The sequence below is a fragment of the Pagrus pagrus genome (genome assembly GCF_965226575.1).
Source record: "Pagrus pagrus genome assembly, chromosome: 8".
NCBI classification, from domain to species: Eukaryota; Metazoa; Chordata; class Actinopteri; order Spariformes; family Sparidae; genus Pagrus; species Pagrus pagrus.
The window spans coordinates 2,086,994-2,105,221 of NC_140192.1; the positions used below are offsets into that span (position 1 = coordinate 2,086,994).

The window sequence follows — 18,228 nt, forward strand, 5'->3', positions numbered from 1 at the left end:
TTGATTTGAAATATCATCTTGTGTTAATGGTGTGTATGGTTGGAGGGGAGTGGTGGAGAGAGCAGGGTTGTAGACGGGTCCCACAACAGGACAAACTAGGTGTTTGTTGGCTCTATTAATAGGAGAAAGAGGAGATATGGGAGCAAGCTGAAGGATGCAATGAGAGACAAGCCCCAAAAAATGTCCCCAGCAACTAAGTGACTTATGTCTTATTAATAAGTAGACTTGGCAACCTTGTGAATTAGCGCCTGTGCTGTATGGGGTTCCCTTTGAGCCCCCTGATTGTCATTGTAGAATTTGCTCTCCGCCTCTAAATGTTTTTATTCCAGCGTACTGCTTGTAACAGCAGAGTCACAAACACTGCCATTATAAACGGCTCTAATGTATTGCTCTTATTAAGTTTTTTCTGCATTGAGACCTCCTTTTGACAGAAGTTCCCTCAGGCTCAGCGCTGTGGGCTTCGCTGTTACTGCATGAATGATGGCGGCATTAGTGCAGCAGAAGCATGCAGAGGCATCCACAGTGCTCTGAAACATCCTAACAAAGATAAAAACCCATCTTTATTACCGCAGAGACTACACAGCGAATGCTGTTACAGAGTAGAGAAAAAAAGAGATGGTGGATTTCTGGTGGATCACTGAGGTTTGACTTCCTTTAACAACTTGAACCACATGTCAGCTGGGATTTTCCCTGCAGGGCTCTGTCTCTGCAGCAGATTCCTCCTCAGCTGTTTGTTAAGTGGTGTTAAGTAATCTTTAGCATCTATTGACCTCTATTGGCAACCAACGAACTGTGGCAACATCAGCATCAGTCTGGCACAGCTCGCACTATGGCATAAATTATAAAACCACATTTTCAGCAGAGCTTGTTTGCTAATTAGAGCAGAGATCTATCAGCACAAGTAGGTTTACATCACATTCTACTGTAGTGTCATTATAATGCTGTTTGGTCATTTGGGAATTTGCTTGAGAATCAAATATCTACCTCCGTTTTCCACGTCTCCAGTTGAAATTGAAATGAAATGTATTGCTCAGTTTTGCCTATGGGACAGTAAAACTCTCACTTGTTGACAAATCATCTCAGTTGACAAACAGTCATGTATTGACATGATTGAAGTCCGCGGTGTGACTGTCCAAAGACTCCCCATCATCATTCATCCCAACTACTGTAGCTGCGGACCTGCATCCCCACAGCTCATTTAAACTGCCTGCTCTTGTCATTTTAGAGGAACAGGTACGGAAAAACGGAAAAAAGAAAATCAGGTGAATTTCGGTAGTGCACAAAACATTTCTGGAGCTTCACAGCAAAAGAGTGTTGCAGCATTCTGCTAAACTACTGAAGTAGCTGGAGACTTGATTTAAAATGGAAAAAAACAATAAAATTGCTCCATTCAGCTTGTCCAGTGTAATCTAAGAGTCTGAACCCCATAGATCCCAAATTGATCTGAAGATATGTTATTTACACACTTCCTTAAGCCATAATTATCACTGTAGCCACTAAGCTAAAGCATTAGCACGTGTTGGAGGTATAGAGAATGTCGTTCCAACCTGAGATCCCAGCTTGATTTGAAAAGACATTATTTATACCTTCAACACATGGTCAAGCTTTCGGCTTAATTTGCCGCTATGCTGTTTTGCTGTGAAGCTCCGGAAATGTTTTGTGGACTATGAAACTTTATTTTTTTACATTTTTATGTGAACTTTTCCTTTAAGAGGAGAACATTTGGTTTTAAAGCTCTGTATGCGGATGTGTCTTCTATTCAGAGTGGCAGTGATGGTTTGATAACAGTGATTAACTTTTTCTCTTTCAAAACAACAAGCCAGGGTGAGAAATGCTCCCTGTCTGATTCGTCATCTATAGATTACAATTACTTCTCCACATCTCATTGCTATATTTACATCTAGTTCAATAACTCATTAATTAGGTGAAGTAATGAGTGCTCTGTATTTCCCCAGTCTAATCTATAACTCATGACATTTATGAATAAGGGTCAGACTGAAATACCTTTAGCATTGTGCTTCTCAGGGACAGAAGTGGGCTTCTGCAGATCATCATCAATGCAGTGATTACTGCAGCTAGAAATAGTGAGCTAATTAATTAGAGGCTAGCTGATGAGACTTTCTTTGTGTACTTCAGTGCCCTGATTGCTCTCGAAATATAATAACATTCATCACTGTTGGGTATATATTGAATAATTTTATTTTGGGACAATTAGCATGATTTCCATTTTAATAGCTTATGCAACATGTAAATTCTTAATAATTTAAATACATTACAGTAATATTCATGCACACTTTCCTTAATGCAGTCGCCTCTATAATGTTATGATAATATGTGTAGTCATGTGAAACGAGTGTTGTCGTGGTAAATTGCTTTGCCTGGTTAGAAAGACATTTTAACATTTTAAACAGATTTTATTTATTTATCTGCTTTATTCCATGAATGGTAAAACTCATGCACGCATGGCAGAACAGCAAGTAGGCTGCAATTACTCAGCAACAGTGGGGGTTTTCATCTGAAATGTGTGCGTTTGACATGTCTGGGACACTAACAGTGAAAAGGACAACTATTTGGACAGAGAGTAATAGAAAATACCACAGACTTTATAACATCCCATCATCTGTACACAACATCTACAGTGTGCATTTAAATGGCAAAACTGGGAAATGAATGAATAGGACATGCTCATGTAATAATTCATATATTAGCAGTTGCACTGAAGTGCACATTCACAGCAGTATAAAGTTGTTGTTTATCAACTGTTAAAAAATGAGCAGAGATTTTTTTCATTTAATATAATTTTTAAGATGATATTTTTTAGTTGTTGTCAACAAATGCCATTAAAAGTCCAAAAGCCACTGATGTTCAAGTTTGTCTCTCAAAACTTTTGGTTTGAGAGACAAAAGTTTGGGCTATTGGTCCCAAATGAAGACTTAAATCTTTTAAAAGGCCTAAAACAGCTGGTCACTGTAGTTAATCTGTTAAACACTGTTTAAATCAGGTGAAATAATGCCGTGTTGGGACTATTTCCACCACATATCGGGTGAGTGTTTCAGGCAGCAGAGTTGTGGGATCAACTAGTGCCCATGTTCATCATACAGAAATAAAATATCAAAAGATTTATCCTTTAAACCAGGGCAGCTAAAAGTGGGGTCCGTGGGCCAAATCTGGCCCGCTATAAGTTTTATTTTGGCCCATCAGATGTTTTGGATGATAAAAATGTTTTATAAATGAAAAAAAATGTAATATAAATTGCTGTTTGTGTCATTTTTGTGAGATGAAGATGCTCTTTTGATGTTTAGGATCCTTAATTATTCATTATCATAATCTGAGCATGGCAGGCTGAGCAACACTTTGAGCAGGAAGTCAGTCAGTTAAGGATCCTCGTTACAGTTTTGCATCGTAACAACATGACACAATAGGCGTTCGCGTTTGGACCGTGGTCCACCATTACGTTCCAGTTCTAAGTACAATTTTGAAATGCTTGTCAGGGCTGCATAGTACACCATTTCAGCATCTCATCGCCATGTGCGCATGCACAGAAGGTGCATCACAGGCCGTGTGATGTCAAGTAAGGCAAACTGACATCATGACAGTATATTTTGCTGCTTGATACAAAAAGAAACTACTGTGTCTCATATTAGTTTGATTTAAGGGCTCTTGGATAAATGATGGAGGTTATTGCTGGTGGCATACAGGCTCTGCTTGCAACAATCACAACCATTTTGTTCAATCTATCAATCAAAGCAGGCCCTGCTTTGATTGTCTGATAAAATGCAGTCCCCTACAAAATCACCCTCATCATTCTAGAGGAATGAAGAAGAATTTGTTCCTGGTAAAAAGTAGGAGGAAGAGTATTTTCATTTTCTGATTCTTTACACTTACCATTTATTGATGTTTTTGGCTACTAGAAACCTTGGAGATTGCATGCTGCATCAGAGCCAAACTAGTAAGCTATTTTATCAGAGGTGGCTAAAAAAAGAAAAGAAAAGAAAGAAACACTGATTCCAGTAATCAGAAAAATGCTGAAAATCAGAACCCACTGTCAATTTTTGATCAACCACTGGTAGACTGTATATACATACATAAAATAAAGAAGTATCATGTACTTTTGATACTTAGATTACATTTAATATAAAATACTTTAACCCAAGTACGATGTGTATGGGTGACTTCCGTGTTTACCAAAATAATATTTAACACAATATCCTTTCCTTTTGCTCAGTATGACTTTTGGGTATTTTTAATCATTAATAGACAATATGGATGAATGTATAATGCATCAAAACAATGCATCACATTTATATTGATGAAACTTCAAATGAAGAATCAAACATTTATCAATAAGATACCCCGAGCCACACTGCAGATTGAAGGCAAGTTTATTTATACAGCGGCATTCAGACATGAGGCATATCAAGGTGCTTCACAGGGGCATAGAAATACATTAGATATATACATAAAACATGAAAAACAAATTCAAAGTTTCATTTAAAAGACAATCAAAACAAAACAAAAAATAGAAAATAAATAGTTAAAGATTTAAAGAAACAACTAGACATCTCAGTAAGTCTATAACCTTATAAAATCCTCTGAGCTAATTCACCCAGTGAGTCGTTAAAACACTCATTAAACGCCTTAATGAAGATTGACCCATGCAATGAGCATACTGTACCCTGTCGCACATACACACTCAGGATATCGAACTTCACTATAACAATGCTTCAAGTGCAACATAACAAATGAGACCACATGTCCTTCTCAGAGCCGCCTGCTCTATTTATCCCCACTCATGAACAAATCCAAGACCTACACAGCTTACTTATCTAATTTAATCTGATGTGTCAGGCCAGAGAAAATAATGTCTCTGATGAGAATCTTATAGTCTTATATAACCTAAGAGCGTCAAAATCTATGAACATAAGACTGCATTTTTTTTCCCAAATGACATCTACGTGTAAATGTATTATTGATGCAAAGATAGTTTGTTTTTCTCTCATGAGTTTCTTGTGACTGGTTTTTATTTTAAGACATGATTATTTCATTTCAAGGTGATTTATTTGTCATTATACAGCACAGGGTTGCATAACGACATGACAGTTTGAAAACTCCTTCATACTAAGCAAACATGGAACATATATCAGCAATTTACATAGATTGATTTTCTGTATTTACATTGGGGGATATGTAAAGAGCAGCAACAAGATGGTGATGGTGATATGGTTGGCATCTTCACACTAAAAGGGACAGGTCTCTGTAAAGATGTTCTGGGATGTCTGGTCAGTTTGGACGGTTGAAGGATGCCTCTGCGCAGTGATGGCCTCAAAATCCACTGCTCTTAATCAAAAACCTGCACTTTCTTCTCCAATGTTGACGAATGTATTACCTTTCATCATACTACTTCAGCATTAAAGCCGAAATACTAACTAGCAAACCAGCTACCAGCCACTGCACCTGCATGCTTATTTTGTATATGGTGCTTTTGAGAAGCCTCGAACATTTTGCAAACTAAAAAAGAGTTATGTTGTCTGTGTCACCTATTGTCCAAACATGTGTTGTTGTTTCTAAATATTCATCTGAACAATGGAGGAGAAAGCACAGACTGGATGGTCCTGCCCACCTTATTCTTACTGAGCTGTGTGTTGTTCACCATCTGTCTGTCTTAAGTGGAGGGAAGCAGGAACTTCTCTGGTTCAGGTTCACAGTTCACTTCAGCAGAATCACAGATGAAAAGCATCGAGTATTTCTGTCCGAGTTCGCTCTCTTTATCCTACCAGACTTGTGTCAAAACTCTTTTCTTTCCAGTTCAAATGGCCGGCTCAATTCAGAGCGGCCAATCCACCCACACCAGCCATTCATCTGGAGAGATAGTGTGTCTGTGTGAGAGGGAGGGAGAGAAGTTTCAGACCTTCAGAGTATTATGTAAGGTCACTCAGATGTCTTCGGGCTCATTCTTGCTTCTTAACAAGATAGTCTGGGGTTGGCAGTTTGATTTAAAGTCAGTCAGGACTAGCCTCCGGTTAATAATACGTTTAATTAATATTTCTATATAAACAATGAATCAGATGATTTTGTTTAATATGAAAGGTCGCTCACAATGACAAACCCACAGAGAGAATTATCACCTGACTCTGCAGTTAATTCTCAGTAGCTTTAAGGAGCCTTTTAGTGTCTTACAGCTCATTGTTTTGATTTAATAATGGCTCACAAATTAAAGGGAAATTCTGGATTTTTAAGTCTGGACCCTGTAATTACATGTTTTGGTGTGTAAATGATTAATGCTCACCAAAAGCTTTGGAATCGGTCCAGTAGATCGCCTCAGGACAGCTGCAACGGCTTCAACGCAATCCTTTGGGGCAACCGTCAAAGTTATGTCCACTTAAAGTGCTTATTGTTGTCATTGACAAGCTGAGGTTGTTTTTTAAGTGTCTGATAATGTTACGGGAAACAACTTATTCATAGAGAGACCTTTTTGTTAAATAATATTGTCTTTGTAACCAGAAACACAAGTCTGGTTCAAAGAGAAGTCTTGCTCTGAAATCTCAAGAGGTTAGCTGTTACAGTTGTTGTCTCATCTAGATTGTCAAAATCAGTTAAATAATCAGCTGTGACTCATTCCTGCTGGCAGTTCCTCTATTTTTTAAAGAGTTTTCAGAAATAATTCGGAGTTCCCTTTTAACTGTTCTGGTGTAGTCTCCCCAATCTTGTCAATCAAGTCTCCAGCTGCAATGGGCAGCTGTTTTCTGTGATAAAGCTTTAAAAAACAAATACAAAGCGGACAGATAAAGATGAATATGTTGGAGCATTAAGCTGCTACAGAGCCAGATATTTCCTTTGGGAGTTGGTGGAAACCCAACAGAACCACAAGATGAGTGAATATTGGACTTAAATTCCTCAGGTGGCACAAACATTACTCCGTGCTAATGTTGCTCCAACTCTGCTGGATGTGTTCCTTGGTCAGTACCTTTTAAAAGTTTGGGTTGGATACCTTGTGACCACCAGCATTTCATTAAATATCTGACCAGTTTCAAAATAAATAAGCTGTTTAAAGGACTTTCTTGAACAGCAGCCTGACGAACAATGCTTTGAATATAGTTTATAACTGTAATATCATAACAAATTATCGTAGATACATTTCTTCATTCAAAACTCAGAGCCACAGTGGAGGATAGTTACACTTTTACAGTCCAGTTTTCTGTGACATTGGTGTATTGTGGTGTAACAAGTAAATTACTCCTGCTTATTTCAACAAAATATATAAATATTACGTAGTTGGATGAAAAACGTTCAGTCATAGACCGAATGAAGACAGGAAGATGTGATATATAGTCTCTTTGAGGTCACTCTTTTCTATGTATTTATACTTCCACTCTTTTTATGATAACTTCAGTCACTAGTTCCTTTGAAGGTTCAATTATTCAGTATTGATAGGCTATTAGTTGTGACATGTGACCAATTAGAGATAGAATAGAGAGAGGATGCTGCTTCAGAGCCAAAGTATTGCATTTTAAAATGTATTTATTTTGCAATCGCACACAAAAACACTGACAATGATAATCCAAAAATGCTGAATATCGACCCTGATTAATCTGCCAGGCAGATGTCGTCCGTCCCAAATCTCGATGGTAACACCAGACCCAAAGATCTCACTGGAGTGATCAATTAAACGGAAACCTTGATCTTTCCCTAACCCTAACCAAGCCAAGGTGTAATAATCTCATGAAACCTTCGGGGCTGTGCGAAGCAATCAGGACTAATACTTTATATTTCTATTTACTAAAGCCAGCAATAACAAGCAGAGGTGGAGAGACAAACCTGGAAATGGAGCAAACAAAAGAAGGTGTGGGGGCTACAGCACATCAATAAGTTGATGAAAATTTCAACTACAGACAGCTTGATGATGTTCTTCTCTCAAGTGACCAAGTTACTTGTTTTTATACCTCGACAGTGAGTAAGCTCTTTTCCCAAAATGTTGGTTTGTGTTACATTTAAGGACAGAGTACAGATATGCAGCTTTTTGTTGTGACAACAGTGGATGAGGTGTCCTCCCTAGCTGTCTGATAGCGTGAGTGTTGTCTTTAATTACACTGAGAGTGTCTCCTGTTTTGCAGCACAGTGTCATGTTAGTATTACTGCCCGCCGTTGACTATAACTGTCTGACTACAACAGAGTTCACTAATGTGTTGCTGTGACAGACAACAAAGACAAAGAGCATCAAAAGAATGCTAATTTTCCCCCATAAACTATTGTGAGGGTTTTGATGGAAATTGCCGTTACTCTATGAATTATTATGTCGCTTTCAAGCGTGGCCAAGAATGTATGCGAATTTATTCCACTGAGCATCAGTCCTGCAGAAATTATTCCTCTCCAAATGAATGTTTGTTTGTTTTTTATTGACTGAGGGAAAAAAAACAGACAATAAAAAAGCAGTCATCTTCCCAGTTGATGAACCAGGCTGTTACGAAAAAGACTATTTCTCTTAATTCACATTGTCATAAAAAGAGAATAAGGCATTAAACACATCTTTACATCATAACTCCCCAGTGTGTGTGTGGGGAATCTGAGCAATCGTGGAAGCGGAGAGGGGGAAGAGAGATCTGACGTTTCTTTTTCAGAGAATACAGTTTCTATCCCGCTCCTGCTAGCGAGGCTTAAGGGACCGCACTCTCCATGGACTCTCTGTGTGTGCCAGACTTCACTGGGTTTAGCACAAGAAGCACAACTTATTGGATTATGGGGTCCACCATGCTCATATTGCTCTAGGCTCTCTGTGTGTGTGAGTGTGCAGGGGATATGTGGGTGGGCAGCTTGTGAACCGAGGGAGGGATGGAGTAGTAAATACAAGATAAATTCCCATTTACTCTCCTATTTCATATGCAGAATTTCTGCCTTTTCATGTTTGAAGGTTAGAAGTTGAGGAGCAGCCTGCTGTCAATGAAACAGGACCTTCAAGCTTTTCTGGTTCTTGCATCTGCTTAATTTCCGTCCTCAGGAAGTCTTTTGTCTGCATGCACAGGATAAGGTTTTGGCACACATTCTTGGTTAGATGTACTGCCACCCCTCTCCATAATGGTCCACATACGGACAGAGATTCACAGTGGATGTGATTTTCTGGACCAAAAATGTACAATTTGTGACCTTGGTGCCCATTGGATGTAGTGACCCTGCTCACCCTACGCACATTTCAGCCTGGGCAGTGCGGGATGTTGTGTTTTTAGGCTAGAGGTAATCTTCACCTTTTTGTCCATGTCTGCTCTTATATACTCTGTCAATTACCTGGATGGAAAAGAAAGAAAACGGGATGCACGATACATGTCAGCCTGATATCGTTGAATTTATATTTTTAGTTATTTTTTTGTATTGGTAAGGGCTGCACAATATTTTGACATCGCAATGTGTGCATGCGCAATAGTCACATCGCAGGAAGTGCAATGTCAACTGAAGCAGTTTTGGCAATTAATAAGATGCACTGTAGGGATGCATGATATATATTGGGCAGATATAATAATGGAAAATTTACATTATTGGTTATCGGCAGATAAAGAAATTATGGCCAATAAATCTAGCCAATGATACGAAGACAAATAGTTTTTGTTGACTTAACAAGTGCAGCACCTACACACAGTAGGTGGTGGTATGCACCTTTAAAGTTGTTTTGTGAGCAGCCAATAAAAACAGAGAAGAAGAACAACAAACATGCTGATGTCGTGCTCATAATGCAGAAATGCTGCACCTGCAACATTACATGATAAGAAAATATCTTATAACAGCTATGTAATATCAAATAAACCATCTTTGCCCACTAAATCTTAAACTTTCTTGCAATCAGGTGTGCATAAAAAAGCATAAAAATCTTTCTTTTCTATTATCGGTTATTTAATCGGTATCGGTCACGAGAGTCAGGTAATTATCGGTTATTGTATCGACTGAAAAAATCCATATCATGAATCCACAATAATATGCATTGCCACGAAGTAAAGGCATTTCCAGCGAGCTGCTAGGCTAAAAACAAAGCTCACCTGGTCTGTTGCGGGCCATATTTTGGGCTCAAAAACTGACATCTATCCATGCAGATTAACTCAACACCAGATGTGTTATGATCCACTACAATCAGACATGATTCGAGCCGAGATAATAAAGCCTTTGTTTTTGTCTGGCAGGAGCGAGGATGGTAATCAAGTGACACACAACAGTTTTGATCAGTCACTAAACCTTCAATGTTTACAAAAAAAATTAAATACTTTTAAAATTGTATCCAGCATTGGCTCAGGGAGCTGCTGCTGATGTGAATACACACTCAGAGGCACAATACAGCTCTTCATGTCATCTGCAGAAATGTTCTGTGTTTTTTGACATCCCAATATTTATATTGCAATTTTTTTGTTGTTTTACAGTGTTAGTATTTTCCAATTTTATGCAGCTCTAGTACTGGTAAAATTTTAGCCATTAAAAGAACCAATAATAAGAAGCCAAATAGCGTTCATTGACTTAACAAGCACAGCATTTACAACCTCTGCTACAGTCCGTGGCTGTTTGAACCTTGACAGTCAGCAGTTTGCAACACATTTTCTGCAAGAGCTCAGAGAGGAGGGATGAAGTCTGGAAGTTTTAAGACAACAAATCTTATCAGAGCTGAGAAATATTAAATCATCCATCTTTGCTCACTACATCTGAGCCTTTCTCTGCCTCAGGTGTGAATAAACTACAGGTTATAAACTTCTTTTTAAGATACAAAAATGTGGAATTATCAGTTATCTTTTTTGGTATCGACTGAAAAAATCCATATCATGCATTCCTATGTAAAATACAGTCATGATAATACTGCCTTTAGCTGCATGAGTTTTAATATCATTAATACTCGAGTATGATACATAAAGGCAACCAAATGAGATTTTTGTCCTGCTGTGTCCAGCATCGCTCATGCATGCTTTGATGGTAGATGTGCCCTTTCCTCCACTGGGTTACTCACTGAGATAAAGAATCATAGAGGCTAGGAGGAATCTTTGCGGTTGCCTCTTTATTATTTATTCTGCAGCATGACACGTGGAAGCATGCAGGGCAGGAGCAGCCCTAAAAAATGCACCCTGCTTGGAGAGAGAAACTAATATTACCAGTTTCACAGTATAACAAGACAACAGTCAAAACTGGACGACGACTGGCAACATTTGCTATATGTACTCATTACTGCGTTCTGTAACCAACACCATCCAGGCTGCGTGTTTATGATGGGCAGGACATCTGTGAATAACGACTGATTGTTGTAAAGGAGGCAAAAAAATCAATTTCACTGTCAGAGTGGTTGTTTAATTGCAGAGATTCAGGGGTCATGAATATGGTGTGCTGGCTGTATTCCACTCACGTAGCTCTTTGAGGGGCTGAGTGACTGCCTCCCTCTGCCAGAAGCGCCATCCTTGTCCCAGTGGTGTTCCACCTTAAAAAGACGAATATATGTGCCCAACTGGCTCCCTGACATTGACACGCCGTGACTCACGCTGCTGTGCTATTTCAGTATGGCTGCTGGCAAGCCCAGCCTTTCTGGAGCCTCTCCCCTCCCTTCTTTGGTCATTTGTTTGCCTCCCATGCTCGGCTGTTTACTTGTAATTTGGACATCTGTCAAGGTGGTTTGTTTGCTACCCTGTGGTGTGATTAGGCTACCTTTGCCAAATCTAGGAAAATAGACAGGGTTAGAGAAAATCTCTGCCTTATAGAAAGAGAGTTTAGCTTCGTCCCCTCAAAGTTAAGTTGGATAATTAAGAAATCACTGAGTGACAAAAAGGCCGCTCTGGTCACAAATGTATTCATCATGCTTGTTCACACTCTCTCTACTGCAGTGTTAATGGTGGTCTGTCCCGGTGCTGGCTGTTTGGTCCCGCCTTGTCCTGTCACACAGTCTGTTCAGCGCAGCGCTCCGGTGCCAGAACCTCCTCTATCACTTGGGGGAGGGAGTGGGGCAATTAACCACCTGCTGGTTAAACAGGCACACCGCAAAGCTTCACACACACCCTGACATTTCCAGGATCACTCATGAACACTTTCCTACGCAGATTTATAGATCAGGTGTCACTCACACTCGCTGCGTGAAGCCCAGGTGTACGGCTTGCAAACACACAGCGTGCAACAAAAGAGAAGGGGGTTTTGGGCGGATTTCAAATATGCTTTCTGATCATGTTTCATGCTGAGCGTCACTAATTTGTTCATCTCCTTAATGAACGCTATTGGCAGGATTGCATTAACCCAGCACTTAAGTTTCCTAATGGCCAACGTCATGCTCCGTGCTCACATCGCATACTGTAGAGTCTCATACGATCAATACGGAATAACTTCACCGCCCATCCAACTTCATCGAAAATGTCTTTCTTTTCATTTTTTGGATCATCAGCCACAGTGAGACTTGGTACATTAAAACGGATTACATAAATCGTAATAACTCTTCATTTTGGTAAATCATTTACAGCTGATAGGAAGCTGTGATACTGTCGGCTGGTTCACATACAGCAGCTCCAACAGTTTCAAATTACTGATGATCTAATAAAGGCTTTATTTACAGCCTGAAAACCGCAGCAGATGCTGTAGTTGCTCCGCAGCTTGCGCCTCCGTCACTGTCTTGGCAACGAAATACAAATCAACACGTCCTGTGCACCGTCTGTCAACAACAACGAGGGTGTTTTCATAGGTGTGTCTCACGGGTGTGTCGGGGAAGACCTGTTCAGACTTAAAGGAAGAAGTCACCCAAAGATGAAAAGTCAGTGATTATCTTGTCCCTCCATGCTGATGGAAAGTCAGGTGAAGTTTCGTAAACAACTGAAGTAGCTGGAGACTTGATTTAAAACAGAAAGAACAACCAAAAAACATCAAGTGGCTCCATACAGCTTGTCTGGTGTAAACCAAATCTCCAGAAGCTAAACTGATTAAAAAGATGTTATATACACCCAAAGTCCTCACATTAGCTGTTAAGTGTTTTAAATCAAGTCCCCATCTACTTCAGTTGTTAAACTCACCAAAAGAAGAACTACATAAAAAAAAATGTTATTTTGAGAAATCTTTTTCACATCAGCAGCGGGTGAACATGTCATGTAGAGCCAGACATTTTTCACACCTTACTCCGGGATTGAGAATTTATTTAAATTATTTTTTATCTTCACCCTCGCCAGCCTGCATGCGTCCAACACGTGTCCTGGTGGGTTTTGCAGGTAAGGAAACTTAAACTGTTTCCCTTCTGTCATCTCATGACTCTTCTTTTTGTTTTTGCGTTTATTAGTTTGTTGTCAATTGTGAAATATTGTTACATTTTTAAAACATTATTTAAATGTGACCATTTGGACTAAGTGGTTATATCAGACCTGATACTGTCTATAGAGAGAACAGAGAAAAAGAATACAATCATTTAAATGACTGTTATAAGGGCATGAAACCAATGATCTGTTGATCTGTACAAGTAGAAAAAGAAAAGAAATGAAAGAAATAATGTCAGCACCGTTGTTTCTTCACATTCTGTTGATAATATAAATTTTCTGAATGTTTTAAACTAAAACTCTGGCCATATCTTACATATCGTCCCTTTTTAAAAGCGGTGCAGCAGCATATTTGTTGAACTACTCAGCAGTTTCAGGTAATCATTAATCTCTGTCATGAGCTACTGTCCATAAATCTGTGGTTAGAAAACAAATACCGACAGCACAACTGACACCTAACTCCTTTATCTGGATTCCGAATCTTGTTTTTTTATTATCATGTTTAAATAATTGAACAGAAACTAAAAAAAATGAGAGTCCAAAGGTATTTTGATGAGTGTTGAAATGTTTCCAGCTCTAGGTGTGGCCTGCAGATGTACTATGGACAGAGAGGGTGTGGCCAAAGTAACTGCTGCTGAGTTTCACCTGAGAACAAAATAAGCACACCTCACTACTCCACCAGACACACTGCAAAGCCTGAGGACACACTTTTACTTTGGATTATTCTTTAACTTTAAGGTACGTCAGACTCTTTGATTCTTCTCTGTTTGATTGTACTGAAGAGAGAGTTTTTCGTTTTTGCCTCTGCTTGTTTACATTTATATCCACATTCATTCTCGACCTCAGCTGTTAAAAAAATAGAGGCAGCAATTGTTTGGTTCCAAGGTGAATGTTCGATTTAAGATAAACAACTGTTAAAGAGAGGTGGAGGACAACAGTTCAGCAGAGGGCTTTCCATTTCCATTAAATTAAATTAGAGACGGTATACAAGCATTTCAAAGATAGTCGACATTCTCTGAATCATTTCTTCTCTTTATGTTTCTCTCAGGGTTTTTAATGGAGCCTGTGTTCACAAGAGTGGGGCTAAAGGTGGCTCTGCTGTTTCTGTTAACCACTCGGCTCACTACAGGTGAGTCTGATGTGTTTTTCTTCCCTTGAGATTGTGTTTTAGGTTTAGTGCAGCCAAAGTAAATGCATCTGACATGTTTCTGAATGTCCTTTTTCATTCGCTGACTGCCGTGTTTACAAGCAGGCTTCAATATTATGATCCCAGAGAGTGGAGAATATATGATCTCTAACAGTACAAGTGTTTCCTCCTGGTCTGATTGTGATTCATACTACACGCTGGGCAGTCTGACATGCTCTTAGCTGATGATCCGGCAGTAATACCACTAGATGAATTGCATTTCAGACAATAAATCAACCATGTACATATAATGAGGGTGGCTGGAAGATGCACTGCATAGCATTCATAGTTTCTTTTTTTTCTCTGTTGTTCATGGTCAGACTGGTTTGTGCGTTTGTAAAAGTATGACCCTGACAGCCTTTATTGTCCCCAGTGGAGGAATTAGTCCCTGGCCTCCATCTAAGCTGTCTGTTTTATTACACAAACAACATAAAACAGAAGTAAAATCAGACTGAATGCATGCAGCAGAGTGAAAGCAAGCATTGTACATACAGAACAGATGTAAACAAACAAAACAAAAAGGGAAGATAGAGGGGGAACTTGTAAGATACAGCCAGGCTTTTAATTTAAAACATTATCAACAGAATGTGAAGAAGCAACAGTGTCCTTACGTTATGTCAAAGATAACGTTGTGTTTAACAGTAGTCTTGCTTGTCTTGTGATACCACTTTGTACCTCAAGAGGTGACAATCTGATAGCCACTGTAGTCTCAGCTGGGAGAGTCGCTACTTAGTCTGAAAGAAAACAAAATAAAAGCTCACAAAATGTCAAGAAAGGAAATATTTTCACACCTATTTTCCTGACTTAACAGAAAAATACAACCGCACATCATCTGAATTCAAGTCTTTTCGTCTACCGAACTAAGACGAGCTTAATCGCCTCGTTCATTCACTCTCGACATAAACAAAACTAAATTCTTAAACAATGCTGGTTCGTCTTCTGGTTTGGTCCAAATAAATCCTCAGTTCACAGAGTAAGATGTGAAAATACTCCGGCTCTACACGCCGCTGCTGATGTCCAACTCTGTCTCTCTCGTCTGCCGCTTCATGCCTCTCCTGTCGCCGCCTGTCAAAATCAAAGTCCTCGTCAGAGCTGCTGTAAATCGCCTCCATACTGTATCCCCTGTCTCAAACCTGAGCTCCGTCGGTCTCAGAGGCTGCGTTCAGTCCCAGTCTGCAGTGTTTGCTGAGCCGTGTTGACCACACTGATTCCCTGCGTCATCATCTGAGGTTGCAAGGAAAACCTTCTTGCGAACGATAGCTAAAGATAGCAAGGGCAAAGAGTATCTTGAGCAGCAGGTAGCAGGTAGTTATGCTGCCCACCTACAGTTTTGCAGCTACCTTTTGAATTCTGGCCATTTCTTATAAATTACACCCTTTAGTTTCGGCAGCAGACTGAGCAGGAAATGATATCTGAGCTGATATTGTAAGTGCAAATGAGGAGGTGCACAGGATTTGAATAGCCACAGCTATTTATGTAAAGCTTAGTGACCGCGCTCTACATAGAAAACACACCATCCTTGGTTTGCAGCATTTAACCCAAAGAGGGCTCTAGCATTGTAAACATTTGAGTGACTAATTTGAGGTTTTGTCAGACTCAATACATCACATCTGCCATTTAAACGCTTTCATTAAAACCTCCGACATGTTTGTTTTGTTGCAGTGGAATTGAAGTGCTTTCTGAGTGCTATAGTGGATTTAATGATGAGTGTTGTCAAAAGAGAGGCTGATTTGATTTATCAATAGGCTCCATTAAGATATTTAGTGAATGTTTAACATCCTAATGTGGAAAATGGTGAAAAGAAATTTGCTCCAGATGTCTGAGAAATTGAATGACAGCATTACAAGAATAACTAAATTGGATGGATCTGTTGAAAGAAGCTGTTTTCACGTGATGATAATAATCGTGTTGTGTTCCTTCTACAAACGTCAAGCTATCAGCATTAATTAAAATCCATGGCCATAAACAGTGAGTCAGCAGGGTGTGTGTCAACTCAGAGGCAGCTTTTAACTGCCACTTGTCAAGTGCATTTTTCATGTTTGCTCATCCATTCAGTTTTCATCATCATTTACTAATATATTCCTGACAACTAATGAGCCTCAAGAGTTTTTAAATTAATACGTAACTCATTTTCACAAAAATACCTCTTTCACTTTTATTCCAGCTCTAAATCCTCCTCCGTTTGGCTTAAGAGGCCAATTAGTCTCAGATCAGCACCTACTCCTCTCTGAGACTGTTTACGAGCTCAGGCCCAGAGCTTGAATGTTATTAAGAGGGAGAGATATTAATGTGTTTGAGAGACAGTTCTGTCTTTTCTTTCTGTTTGTCTTTTGGCCCGGATGGGTGATTATGAAAATCGGAGGGAGAAGGATTGTGGGATGAAATCAGTGGTGGACAAAATGCATTAAGTCAAGGAGTAACCTTTTTTTTTTTTAGGAAAACTGCACCATTTTTACACATCATAGTCTGTTTACAGGTCTTGGCAAGTACTCGTATAAAGCGTTTTGTGGCTCCAGAGGGAGCTGCATGAAGTCTGATAAATTGACACTTGGGGCTGAAGACTGCAAGTCTGAAAACGAAAAAGAATTGGTGGGCTGGAGTCAGGAAGGAGTGAGCTTACCAGACCTCAGTAGCTGCCCTTCATCTCTGCTGTGGTTATCAGCTCCAGGCTACATTAGCGTTACTAGCTTAACACACCCACCCCCAAGAGGCGATATTCACGGATTTGCAGCATTAATTTAAATCCTATTTTCTTAAATTGTCCATCGTGAGTGTGTCAAATACAAGAGCTTGGTCAGTGGCCTTTAGCTTTCAACTATGGCGCTCTACCGACCCCTCTAGCGTCATCTTTGCAGGTGACAGGCTCTGTGGTCAGGTTAGAAATAATAATTGTGCAACATCCTGTTAGACTTTCAGAATAAAGCTTGTGGACAAACATTGCATACATTATACCAGTGGTGAGCCCAGTCACTGGGCGTAACCTACTTTTTTTTCCTGCATGCCTCGAGACAGACAATCACCAGCACTATCAGATCTTGGCACAACAGACATGCTGCATGCTTATTAGCTTCCTGACGCTGATGAGATTAACTCCTCAGGTATTCAAATTTGGTTTGAATAACAAAAGAACATTCAGTCTGTGCCATAAAAGTATCAGAGTCGATATACGTGGGTATGACCCATCCAACCACCCCAACCACCCTCCGTCTTTTCTGACTTTTCTCGCTCCACTGCACAACAGGGGCACTTCCACAACTGATGGTAGTGGGGTAACTATTGCATCATACTTAGAAGTGTAAGGCCACCAACCAGGCTGCTTTAATTGAAGCGTTTGGAGGGAGAGTGGGCTGCATTTCCATTTTATGCTCTCTACTTCTACATTGTCAGTGTCCAGTGAAAGCCAGGCATCTCCAGATGTGTTGCTTTTGAATGTTTGTGATGAACTGAAGGATTATGTGTTGAGAAAACTTCTTAAAGGGTCTCTGTGGAACTTCTGCGTTGTGTTGGAAGGCGGTCGTTAGTTTATGATGGCAGACTCTAAACTAACGTTTGCTGCTGTTGGTCTCCATTAGCAGCGTGGAGAGAGGCACTGAGACGGCACTGAGACGAGAGAACGTGAATAAAGTCACATCCTTTGGACTTTGGCAGAAAATCCGAGTCTTTCACAAAGAAATCCACAGTCTAGCAGCAACCGAGAGGGACTGGGAAGGTCTCATTTTTCACATCACCTTATAATCCGCTCACATATGGCAAATAAAAAAGTGATAAATACCTGTAAATTGCTACAAATTGTTATATAGAGCTCCTATA

At 39.7% G+C, this 18,228-nt stretch overlaps 1 protein-coding gene across 4 annotated transcripts in view; it reads left to right on the forward strand.

Annotated features, from left to right (window-relative positions):
* Positions 1–18,228, forward strand: part of vsig8b (V-set and immunoglobulin domain containing 8b) — a 28,407-nt gene that overhangs the window by 1,351 nt on the left and 8,828 nt on the right. Inside the window, exons 1-3 of one of the 4 annotated variants that reach the window (XM_084360368.1) lie at positions 13,595–13,609; positions 13,807–13,970; positions 14,281–14,361. The exons of 2 other annotated variants lie outside the window; for them this stretch is intronic. In XM_084360368.1, the coding sequence (XP_084216494.1) occupies positions 14,289–14,361 (73 nt within the window). In that variant the 5' untranslated portion in view covers positions 13,595–13,609; positions 13,807–13,970; positions 14,281–14,288. Of the gene's footprint in view, positions 1–13,594; positions 13,610–13,806; positions 13,971–14,280; positions 14,362–18,228 lie in introns of those variants that run through there. One more of the 4 variants, XM_084360367.1, reaches the window with a different exon arrangement.